General features: G+C 38.7%; 1 protein-coding gene across 3 annotated transcripts in view; it reads right to left on the reverse strand.

The window, feature by feature from the left end:
- Window positions 1–12,973, reverse strand: part of bbs9 (Bardet-Biedl syndrome 9) — a 425,985-nt gene that overhangs the window by 113,119 nt on the left and 299,893 nt on the right. For all 3 annotated transcript variants that reach the window (XM_051935893.1, XM_051935892.1, XM_051935891.1), the window contains exon 13: window positions 6,669–6,771. In XM_051935893.1, the coding sequence (XP_051791853.1) occupies window positions 6,669–6,771 (103 nt within the window). The remainder of the gene's footprint in view (window positions 1–6,668; window positions 6,772–12,973) is intronic.

Consider the following 12,973-nt stretch of genomic DNA (forward strand, 5'->3'; position numbering starts at 1 on the left):
GCTACCACCCCAGCCTGACTCCTCCCAGAATCATGCCCCTTTGAAAATGGAAATCAATATAAATAGCTGTTTAAGTTCAGCGTTTTGTAAAAAGGCAATAGCAAAAACATTGGGGAAAAAAGAATTACAGCACATGCAAAGTGGAGGCAAGGAAAAACATACTATTTGTTGGCTTAAGCTTAAGCAGTGGTATAAACAACAAAAGGAAGTTGATCAAGTGATACAGAGTGACAGAGACACTTAGAAATTCAAGTTCAGAAAGTCACACAGTGCCCGAAATAAAAAAGAAGTGGTCAGATATCAAAGTCGCCTTGAAAAGAGGAGTCGTAGCCCACCCTCTGAGTGTTATATGGAAGCGTTTTAGGGTACAGAGAAAAGAAAAAAAAAAAGGGACACAGTGGTCACACCAGTCCCAGCAACTAAACAGCATGAGGCAGGACCATTCCCTGGACAGGGCACCAGCTCATCGCTACCACTGTGCCACTGCGTCCCCCCCACATGATTAATTCTTAACAGTATACATTATTATAATGAAGTTAACAATTTATCTGTATAATGTAATACATACTTTAATGCATTTCATCTTAAAAAAGTTATCAAGTACACATCCTTGTATTCTAATAGCACACAGCTCCAAGAGGATAGCTCTTGGAAATCTTAGAAGCCAGTCGTCATCATCTGTAAATATGTGTAATTCCTTTATTGTCATTGTATGGTATAATGAGATTCAATATGCAAATCCTCCATAAACTTTTTTTCCTATAAAATGATAAAAGAACTTCTTCTTCTTGTTTCGGCTGCTCCCATTAGGCGTTGCCATAGTGGATCACCCAAAATTGTTGTCCGCATATTGATTTGGCAAAATTTTACACAGGATGCCCTTCCTGACGTAACCCTCCCCATACAACAACAATAATAATATGATAGTAATATGATAAGTGCCTGTTGGAAAGGCTCTGAAGAGTTTGCCGGATGGGGGAAGTTCAAATAGACAGTATGCATGGCTGAGTGGAATCCATGCAGATGCTGGTGGCTTTCTTGAGGCAGTGTGTGCTATAAGCGTCCTCCAGAGATGGAAGCTGTATCCCGATAATCCTCTTTAACACAACTCATCGTACACCTTTCCGATCAACTGCAGTACAGCTGTGATTCCACATGCAGAATGCTAAAACAGCTATGGTATTTGGAATAGCTTGGCAATTCCATTCACCATATTGTTACAGGTTGATACAATCAGGTGACTTAAATTTATATATGATAATTTCAGTTTATTTGGTAAAGCCATGTCATGGATTTAAATCTAAAAAAGAAAGGGAAACCATACAAGAACAGCAGTACTGCTTTGACGCTGGGTGCCACCAGTATGCAAAACCAAGCAGAAACGTGCACATGCAAGGGGGTGTGGTGCTGCAATGAGAATGTGCATGGCTTTATGCCAAGTTTCTTTTTTATATGGAATGGGTTGGGATAACCCAATGGGTAATACTTAAGAGGATATTGCACAAGAAGAGATTTCATAAGCCAAAATGTAATCCTTTGCCTCCATATTATTTAAGTATACACATTGTCTGCAAACATGTTACTGTTATGTGCCCAGTCCAGTACTTTGCTGCACAAGCATGCAGGAATATAATATACTCCAGGTGGTAATTTAACAGAGGTGGGGATAGACGAGTGCGCTTCCCTAATTTGGTTTTCAAGGGGATGGGACTAAAGATAAAACAGTAGCTCATAGAAATGTATCAGATGGTAGGACTGGAAATGGTTTACCTGGAGTGTCATCAAGTTTAAAAATTCAAAATAAAGCATCTACTTTGCCATTTTTCTACCTGAGCGATAGGAGATTAAAAAATTGAAGCTACTAAAAAATAACATTCATTTAGCTTGTCAAGCATTCATTCATTTAGCAGATTTAAAAAAAATTAAGTTCTTGTGGTAAGTCTATCATAGATTGCCCCTTCCAGCCAATGTCTCCATTCCTTTTGAATAGAACAGTGACAAACCTTTTGGGCTTGGAGAGTCAAAAATTCTGAAAATGGCTAACTTCACTCTGCTGGCATGTCACAACCCCAAAAGAAAGAGAAACAATTCTTTAAACATCCATTTATTTAAAAGAATACAGCCCAATCCTGTTATTCTCGCAGCTTTCTAAGTTTATAAGAGCAGTGTTTTGGGCCTATGTCCTCCATTATTTTAGGCTTTGCTGAGAGTTTGATAGGTATGGAAGGAAATGTTCCAGATTCCGAAGATGGCAGGCTGACAAAGATATGCCTTGTTATGTCTCCCATCGCTATTGTCCACACACAATATTTTGAAAAGTTTTCATGCCGCTTATCATTACAGTGGCAAATAGTGTGAAAAATAAGCCAGTTTTTGGCAAGATTAAGAGGGACAGTTGAGAGAAACGTAAAACAGCACACACTTAGAAATGTAGAATATTTGCCCTTTGCAGAAGTGTAACCATGAAGAGAAAACATTGTCAGCACTGCCCTTTGTAGACTCCATCGAGACAGTATACCAAGATAGTCTTTGAGGTTAACAGCAGCAGTGTTGTTGAACTGGCTCCTGGCACAAAATAATTCAATAATTCACATGAGCAACAAATGCAAAAGCTGGAGACAGATATCGTGCTTGTGCCTTAAAAATGAGCTTCTGGTGCAGTGGTTAGAAGTCAGATGAACTGTGCGGCTAGCATGATGGCAGATGATGTGCTGATACGGATGGTGATAATCCATTTTAAGCTCTGGGTGGAGCAGGGCCTCGGATTTCTTGCATTTTTGTTCATTCAGTTTCTTTGGTAACTCGGGTGTTAATGAATGCTGGTATGTCACCCAAAACATTGTGGCATGTCACCTTTGACATGCATGTCATAGGTTCACCTGTGCCACCACCACCTAAATCAAAGCACTATGACGTCCCTACATTGATGGATTAAAGGCCAGACGTCCATGTGACCGTCATCATCAAGTCCTTCCATGAGAACCCTGAATACAATGAGGACTGATCATTTATGTTAGGTAGAATGCCTAGAGGGGGCTGGGCGGTCTCATGGTATGGAACCCCTGCAGATTTTATTTTTTCTCCAGCGGTCTGGAGTTTATTTTGTTTTTTCTGTCCTCCCTGGCCATTGGACCTTACTTTTATTCTATGTTAATTAGTGTTCTCTTATTTTAATTCTTACTTTGTCTTTTTTCTCTTTCTTCATCATGTAAAGCACTTTGAGCTACATTATTTGTATGAAAATGTGCTATATAAATAAATGTTGTTGTTGTTCAACATCACTGGGCTAGACGTTCATAATTAGCAATAATGTAGTTCTGTTCTATTGAAGATAATTTCTTTGAAAAACATGCGCATGGGTAAACTGTGCCCCAATCATAATATTTTTGACACAGTACTGTTCCCTCATTAATACTGAACATATCTACTTCTAAAATAAACTGATAGAATAGTTAAGGGTGTCTCGGGGCAGAAGCACTGATTATCAAAAATTTTAGCTTAGAAAAAGCTTCTTCTGCCTATGAATTCCAAGCAAATTTCTTTGATTTCATGGTCTGAGAAATTACAGGGTTATTACAGAGCTAAAGCTCCATATAAAATGTATAAAATAGTTGGAGAACCCAAAAAAGGCAGTACTGTACTTGTTTTACATTCTGAGGTGTATTTCACTTCAAAACTGTCAAAAATTTTTGACTGATCCATAGTCAAACCTTCTTGAGAAAAAACTAAAAACAACACTTAATTTGTGTGAATTTCCCATTTTTCTACCTTCACAGAAAGGTTGCTAGCTTGAAGGTGCTTCAGTACCTCCTTAACGTATAACATATTATGAGTGTTCAAATCTTTAGAAAATATTAGAATATCAGCAATGTAAAACAATACATAAATGCCTAGTACATTTCTAAATATACCAATAAAAAATCTGTGAAAAACTGGTGGTGTGTTGGCAAGTCCATAGGGCATTACCCGATATTCATAATCTTTAAATAATATTGTTTTTATCAGTATGCTGCTGCTGGAGTATGTGAATTTCCCCATGGGGAGAAAGAAAGAAAGAAAGAAAGAAAGAAAGAAAGAAAGAAAGAAAGAAAGAAAGAAAGAAAGAAAGAAAGAAAGAAAGAAAGAAAGAAAGAAAGAATCTATCAATCGGTGGCAGTATTGAAGGAAATTCCCCATTCATCCTCCTCCTGTAAACAAATTAAATTACATGTATTCTAAGGTCGAGTTTTGAAAAGATGGTTAAACCTTTGACAAGACTGAGCAGAGAAGAGATAAGGGCAAGGCGTTGATTATTCTTGATGGTAATTTGGTTTCTATAATCAATATATGGTCTTAAACCTCCATCTTTCTTCTCTTCAAAAGCAAAAAAAAAAAAAAAAAAACAGCTCCAACTGGACTGCAAGATAAACTGATATTCTAAATTATCCTTAATATATTCTTCCATAGCAAAAGAATATATTTGTTTCAGAGCATTACGGAGAGGAGCACTGAATAAAAATTCTTTTAGGCAATCACATTCTCTATGAGGGGATAACTGTTGAGATAAACATTTCCTAAATACATCTTGAAATTTACTATATTCAGGTGGAAGAATAGTTGCACTAGAGCAAAGGAACAAATTTCATAACACCACCATTTTTGAATACCTTTAGGTCTTCCAGTCAATGTGTGAATTGTGTTTTAATAACCAGGGCATACCCAAAATGAGATGAGAAATGGACTGTTGAAAAACAAAAGAGGTGATTACGTCTTTATGGAATAGACCTAATTACCTTTATAATGAAGAAGATATAATTTGTAATGACCCACTTCCAAAGGGTTTGCCTCTGACCTATAAAACCCATGGTCTGAACTTCAAAGTGAAAAGAAGGACACCAAGTTTCATTAGCAAGGTGTCAATAAAACTCTCAGCTGTTCCACAATCTAGTAAAGCAGAAGCCTCCCTGTTATTTAAAAATGTAGGCATTTTAAATAGATTTTTACAATGGATTTTACTGCTTAAACTTACTTTCACCCATTATGACAGATCTTTTTTCTTTTGAACCCCACTATAGTTTTCCACTATCTTATGTTGATTATTATTATCTGTCCTCCATTCCCCTTTCTGTAGTCGTATTTCTTTAGCTAGAGGTACTACTGTATCAAACATGCCACTGTAAAAGATCAGAGGAAAGCTTTGTAACCGGTTCCTTTAAATTTTTCACCTCCCTTTTCAATTCACCTACATCCCAAAAAATCTGCCCTTTAATCTCGGGGTCTCTCATGACATTTTCAGATTCAGTAGTATTGAATTTTAAAGTTTCAGGAAACCCCAAGAAATATTAAATATAAACATGAAATACAAAAGTTGTGTTATTCCATTGTATCCTACAATTTAAATTTGTGAAATTTGACATCCTCAGGAAAACAAGATGCAGCAACTGCAGTTGTTAAAGTATGATATGCTCTCTGACTAAAGGTTGTGAAATGTGTTGCTAGCCTTAGATGGCTACAGACACACAAGGCTTAAAAAATAAGGCATAGTAGCTTACATTTTTGCTAAACTATAAAAAAGAAAAAAGAGAAAGACTCTGTTAAGCTTAGTCCTGTGTGTTATTCCTAGACTGCCTTCTCCTTTCCACAGCACTCAGCTGGTGTTCTGTAATGCAAAGTAACAAGTCGGGTCTGCACACTACCATTTCATTAGACTGCTTGGATTATCTTTAACACTACAGTAAAAATTATAATCTTAAACAGTTTATTAATTTAGTAATATCCTGAAACATTCAAACCCATTTTACTTATTTTTTTTAATTGCTTTGAATTAAGGTATCTGCTAAATTACTATAATAGAAGGAAAATTACTGCAATGGAACATTTAGTAAGTTCAGTTGTTTCCTTTGCAAAATACATATATTGAGGTACCGAATCTCTTTAAGTAAAAAAAAAAAAAAAAGATTCTAGCAATATTACACCTGTTGATTAAGACCAAAACAAAGTATTTATAGTAAAAAATTGATTAATGGTTACATTTTTAAAGTGTTTGGGTAATTGCAAGTAATTTTGTCAGGTATTTTAATGGATTACCAGCAGAAGGAGGCAGGGCAAAGAGTGACCTATTCTTCTTTCTTTTTCATTAAATGCAGGAAATCCCATTTTTTCTGGGGGTGTTATTTTCTAGTGTCAGAAAGTTAGTTTGTATATATGTTTGAAAGCAGCATTTTTCACATATATCTTTTAAGCAACAATGCATTTTGTGCTTTATGGAAGAATTACATGAAACACATTAAAATATTAGTAATAATAATAAAAATATATAAAACAATACATACAGTACAATAGTATATGCAACACCCAAATTTTTATCTTGCAATCATATATACCCGAAATACATACTTCTTAAATTTAAAAAACTCAAATCTATATACTTTGCTAAATAGATAGCCTTCATAGCCAAATTATTAAATTTGATACATCCGTCTGCCAAAGCAGCAGTACCAAATGCATTTCTTGATTTTCCTTATTCAGTGGAACATTCTTTCACATGGCATAAGTTTCTCAGTGCTTACCAGGAACTGAAGCTCTGTTTTAAAGTTTTAATTTTGTAAAGTGTGGACTGACATATTGCTGATAAAGTGAACTAAACAGACCGCTATAAGTGGAACTTAAACAAATGCAGTCAATCTTACCTAGTGAGTCTAAAACAACCTGTTCTGGGGATGCTGCCAGGGGAGGTAGCACACAGACAGACAACTTAAGGTTAAGCACAGCCACTCTGCTCTTCAGCTGCACCTACAAAAAAAAAAAAAAAACAAAATATAGCAAGAATTACTAACAGACAGTGTGCTCAATGACATAAATACACAGGAATGAACAGTTTTACATGAATTTCTAAACATCAGATCTCATGAAAAGCAGATAGGTTGACAAAGAAGAAAAGAATTCTTTTAAACAAAATTATTTGTGTATGAGACTGTGAGTCACCATCATGCATTAACCATCTATTCACAATTAGTTGATGCCAGGTAAATGCATCTCACTGCATTGTGCCCATCCCACTGTATCTATAACATGTTCAATCTGCACCCCATCTACAAACAGTTACAGTTGTTATTATTTCATAAGGGGTGATGACAGGTATAGGGTAATAGGTCAGCATTACATGAGAGGTGTGTCAATGGAATCAATAAAAATCTCAGTGAATGAGCAAGTGCTTCCATGTGTTATAACTTTAAACTTTTATTTCTTCTGGCGACTGTCTTGTATGCCTCCAGTGCACCACAGCTTGTTCCAGTTGTCAGGGTAACCTTTCCTGTTGTAGTGGGGCATGGTGCCAGGGTTTACCCACTTCTGGAAATTGCAGCAGTGGGTTTAAATTGTTGCCCAATTCTTTGTGTCTTTATCCAAGCTGCAGATGAAAAAAAGGAACAAAAACTTTGCCAAACCAATCGCAAATATTTCTTGTTTCATGAATTGATTTCTTTGGTTACTGACTTTTATTTTGTCCTTGTGACCTTGATTTTTGACTTGCTTTTTGGCTTTAGCACTTTTCGATCTCCCAGTTTTGACCCTTATCTGTTTTGCATCTATCTCCTGATTTGCCCTTATTTTGTTTCAGGCGTGTGTAACATATTCCTTCAATAGATCTGTAATTACCTTCATTTGGCAGGGCAAGTAAAAGAGTGCATCAGTGCAAACAGGCACATACTTTGGATAATGAACAGATCAGTTAGGAGCAGCTAACTCTTTCAGTTAAGAACTCTGACACATTCAGGGTGATTGAACATTAATGGATGACAAAATCTGCCAAGTCTTTTATTTTTTTAGTAATAAAGACTAAGAGAAAGTTTAGTCTCATGAAAATAGAGTTCTCATGAAAATGCAGAGTTTGAAGGAAGAAACAGCTGCTATGTTTCAGTTATAGATATGTCTTGAACACTTTGTTTGTTGCTCTATTTGGAGAACAGGCAGGTGAAGTGACTTGCACATGGTCACACAATGTCAGCAGTCGGATCTGGATTCACAACCTCAGGATTTGAAGGCCAAAGCCTTAACCACTACACCACACTTCAAAGGTCTATAACACACTCTCACTATTAAGCCACTACATCAGTTATAATCAGTTCAGTCTCATGTCTTATTCATTATCTGGCATGCATTTTCCCACCCATTTTAATTCTTGTTTATCTTATCTAAACCACTGTGTAACCATTTATATTACTGTATACTTATTTCCATCACGTACAGTATTTAGCTAAGTTTCTGTTAATGGTAAAATGTGAAACTTAAAAGCAATTACATTGAATTCCATTTGAACTATTTTTAATATTCTTAAAATTTTAATATGTAATTTCATCAACAAAGTTCTAATTTGTATATATTCATTCATTGTGCTATCTAGTAAAGTATTTGAATTGTTAACCAAGCGATGTGACAAATGTGAAAGTGCCTGATTCAAACATTAGACCTCAGCAGTTGTGGTACCCGGATGGGGGTGGTACCCAGCCGGGATGCCCAAGAAGACTGGAGGAGGGCTTGTGGCTCCTCCAGACCTCGAGGGGGCGACCGCCCTGGGGGCCACAGGTACAGAGCTGGGAAGCTCGACCCTGTAGGGGCCCGTGGTCACTGCCAGGGGTACCCCAATACCTGGAGGACCCTGGACCTCAGCACTTCTGCCACACCAGGAAGTGCTGGGGGGAAGAGGAACAGGGACACCCGTAGTGCTTCCGGGGATACAGCCGGCACTTCCGCCACACTGGCGTGTCGGTGGGAGATTGCTGGGGACGCACCTGGAGCACATCCGGGTGCTTATTTATTACTCATGGCTCAGGCACCGCTGAGTGGCAGCCTTTCCAGCAGCTCTGTGTATGACTTTATCTTTTTACCTTTTTTCTGTATTTTTCTCTATTTCACTGTCAACTCCTACCACTTTCTTTTATGTGGACTAATTCCCTGGACACTTTTTACACTTTTTTTACTACTCTTTACTACTTGGAAATGGATTTTTACACGCCAAGACTCGTCTATTCAAGTAGTCAACTTCAAGCGCTGAGAACAATTGCCCGAGCCGGTGTGGTCCCCTATTTACATGACGAGGTAAGAAGGTCGTATCGTGGCAGCAGAGCCGGCGCTAAGATAAAAGCCAAGCATCTAGAGAGAAAGTGGCGATACAAACCTTTGGTGCCTTCGGTGATCCTGGGAAATGTGAACTCGCTACCAAATAAGACTGACGAACTGGCTGCGCTGGTGAAAAATGTCAGGACCTACAGAGAATGCAGTTTGTTGTGTTTTACTGAAACGTGGCTAACAACTAACATCCCAGATGCTAACGTGGAGCTACCCAGGCTTAGCACAGTTAAAGTGGAGACAGACGCAAATACCTGTGGGAAGCACAAAGGAGGTGGACTCGCACTCTATGTCAATACAAGATGGTGCAACTCTGGACATGTAAACGTTAAAATCTCCTCTTGCTGCAGGGACATAGAACTGTTGGCCGAAAGTCTGCGTCCCTATTACTTGCCCAGAGAGTTTGGAAACTCCTTCAACATCTGCAATAAGATGCTGCAGATGTTCTATGTTCAGGACCTGCTTGCAGGGCTGGATGCAAGTTAACATCATACCCAGGATGGAGCAATTGCAGGTTAAGGGCCTTGCTCAAGACCCCAAAGTAGTGGAAACACTAAATAGAAACAAGGTGGAAACACTAAGTAGAAATTATGTTTTATATTATATATATATATATATATATTGTAAGATTGACGCTATATAGCGCCTGACCCGACACAGATTGACACGGAGGCACGTGTACAATAAAATAAACTATTTATTTTCTTCCCCTGTGGGCACACGTCTTCCCCGTGGCCCATAGGTAATACGCAGTCCCAGCACTAATCACACCAGTACAACAAGCACTTTCCTCTCCTTGGTACCACCACTCCTCCCAAGCAACCTCATCCTCCTCCACCCGACTGTGGCCACTGAGTGGTGGTCGCTGGCTCCTTTTATAGTTCACCCGGAAGTGCTCCAGGTGCTTGATCACTGAGTTCCGGCTGCACTTCTGGGTGTGATGAATCTGCTGCCCACACGGGCTCAGGAGTCCCAAACACAGCACCTCCTGGCGGTGCCTGCAGGACCCAACAGGGCTGCACCCAACTCCAATTCCCAGGGAGTCCTGAGGGAAACTGAGCCACTGCTCCACCCCAAGGGGGGCGGCCATCTAGCGTCCAGGGGGAGGTATTGCACTGTCCAGGGCTGCTCCCTCTGAATATAGTGTGCATGGATGCCAGCCGCCTGCCACAATATTATATATATATATATATATATATATATATATATATATATATATATATATATATATATACACACACACACACTAGGGGGCTTCGCTTTACTTGCCAACCCCCGTGTTTGGTTTTCCGCATACACACTTTTAAGATTTTTTTTTTTTTTATTAGTTTCACTTTTATTTCAGAACTTTGGTAAAAACAATATTTGGAATTACGTTTTCTTCAATATCGCATTGAATTTTGATTCAGTTTTTGGACTTACATTGTGACAACGCAACGTATAACTGCTCATGAGTGAATATCGTTTCTTTTTCTCTTATAAATAAACCAACTTTTTCGAATGTTTGCCCTTGTGATTTGTTAATTGTCATAGCAAAAGCTATTCTAACAGGAAACTGTAAACATTTTAATATGACTGGCATATCAAAGTCTCCTTTGGTGTCTAAATGTTATTCGTAGAATATATACTACATTACCTTTTTTGTCGCCTGTTAAAATTTTACATGATAGAATTGTTCGACCAATTTTTAATACAACTAATCTTGTCCCATTGCATAGCCCATCACTCATACATAAATTATGCAATAACATTATGATATATCCTTCTTTTAACAGTAATTCAGCCGGTGGGAGACTGGACAGTGTTAACGCTTGTAGAAATTCTATGGGATATTGTAGGTTGATGTTTTCAGCTTCCGCACCATCACTACCAACTGCTTCAGCATAGTCTATTGATACATACTTAATCAATTTTCCGGGTAACCGATCGACAATTTTTGTGTTAATTCATTTAACTTCATCGTTTCTCGCTGCTAGGATTGCCCGTGTACTTATTTCTTCTGTTGATAATCCTAAGGGATAAAATTCTTCAATAAGATTTTTACATGGGCTGACGCCCTGCCCGGGGTTTGTTTCCTGCCTTGTTTACATTTACATTTACATCATTTAGCAGACGCTCTTATCCAGAGCGACTTACAACAGTGCTTAGTAGTCTAGTTGTTCCCTGTGTTGGCTGGGATTGGCTTCAGCAGAACCCCGTGACCCTGTAGTTAGGATATAGCGGGTTGGATAGTGGATGGATTTTTACATAATAAGTCTTCTTTTATTTGGAGATTTTAAATTTTAAAGTTGCCAATGTCCAGTAGCCAGTTTGCAAAATCATCCAAATTTTTATTTGCTTGCATATTTTTTTATTTTAATTGTTGGAACAAAGACCATAAAGGTTCACTCTTTAGGCATGCATCGTAAATCTGCTTTTGGCCTCCTTTCTTGACTACTGGTAGAAGTTGTCTAAAGTCGCCTCCCAGTATAAAGGTTTTTCCTGCAAACGATTTATCAGATCCAAAAACATCCCTAAACGTTATGTCAATTACATTTAATACTGTTTGTGGGATCATTGATTCTTCGTCCCAAACAAATATTTCATTCTGTTGCATTTCTTGCTTCATCTGCTTTTTCCACTTCAATGTAACATTTTCGTCTGTGATATTTAAAGATAAGTTAAACGTTTTGTGAGCTGTTTTACCGTATGGAAGAAGAATTGCTGCTATACCTGTCCATGCTATGGATGTAACGTTTTTGCATAGCTATTTGCAATAATGGACTAAACATTTATACAAAAATGTATTTCCTGTTCCGCCTGGTCCATTTATGAAGAATAATCACGGTTTCATTTCTCCGAGGACACTTTTTTTAATTGAATTGAATTTGATCATCGTTTAATTGTGAGTACAGTTCCTATGGTCTTCCACTGTTACATCTTCATCTGCTGTTATCTCTTTCTTTACCTCTGATTCATTAATTTCTTGTGGAAGTCCAAGTTGCTGCATTGTTAAATCTTCTGCTTTCAACAATTCTTTGATGATTGAAAGAACCGTTTATTCATTTGACTTTTCTGCTAATGGTCCTTTGAACGCTTCCCATAATTGTAAAGCATTAACTTCACCTGTCATAATTAAGTACATGAAGAAGTGTCTTAATTTGTCAGGCATCAATACAGAAGTGGCATCAGACATCATTTCAAATATATAGTCGTCCGATTTATATAATCCAGCTGCTCGAGCCTGTGGTGTTGTGGATCCACAGCTCTCAGCAAAGGCCAGTTTTTAAAATAAATAATCACCTTGCTCGCGGCTTAGTGAGGGGACGTGGTGGTTGTGGCTGAAGCAGTTCTAAGGGCGATCTGCAGTGTAGGCGTTTCTCACCTAAGTGCACAGGTGAGAGACTGCCCACATCCGTGATTGTTCCTGAGGATGCTAATTTGCCACAGCTGCTATGCCCTCTCGGCCTATATAGAAGCGCGAGTCGGCTAAAAAGAAAAGGAAAAGAGTAGAACAAGAAAGGAAAGAAAGACGGAGGTTGCTGGAGAGCATGGAGCAGGAGAGAGAGAGAGCTGGTGCGGGTGAGCGAGCGAGCGAGTGAATGCTTGCAGGCAGCTGTATGGAAGCCTGGGTGTTAGGCCGACACCCGGGAGTTGTAGTAGTGTTCACTCCCGCTGATTGATCGAGTAGCGGGAGTGACCAGTGAAGGGCAACTGGCCGCGTAAGGCTGGGAAGGTAGTGTGAGCGTCCTGGTCATCAAGGAATCCAAGTCTTGAGTCTGGGATGGGTGCGTGACCGAAGTCAGGATCGGGAGGCCTCCAGACCTGTTTGAAAAGGAGTGAAGGACAGCTGCAGAGAGTGCGTCTCGCCTGCTGCGGGGCCCAGATG

The sequence above is a fragment of the Erpetoichthys calabaricus genome, chromosome 13 (genome assembly GCF_900747795.2).
Source record: "Erpetoichthys calabaricus chromosome 13, fErpCal1.3, whole genome shotgun sequence".
In the NCBI taxonomy this organism is placed as follows: Eukaryota; Metazoa; Chordata; class Cladistia; order Polypteriformes; family Polypteridae; genus Erpetoichthys; species Erpetoichthys calabaricus.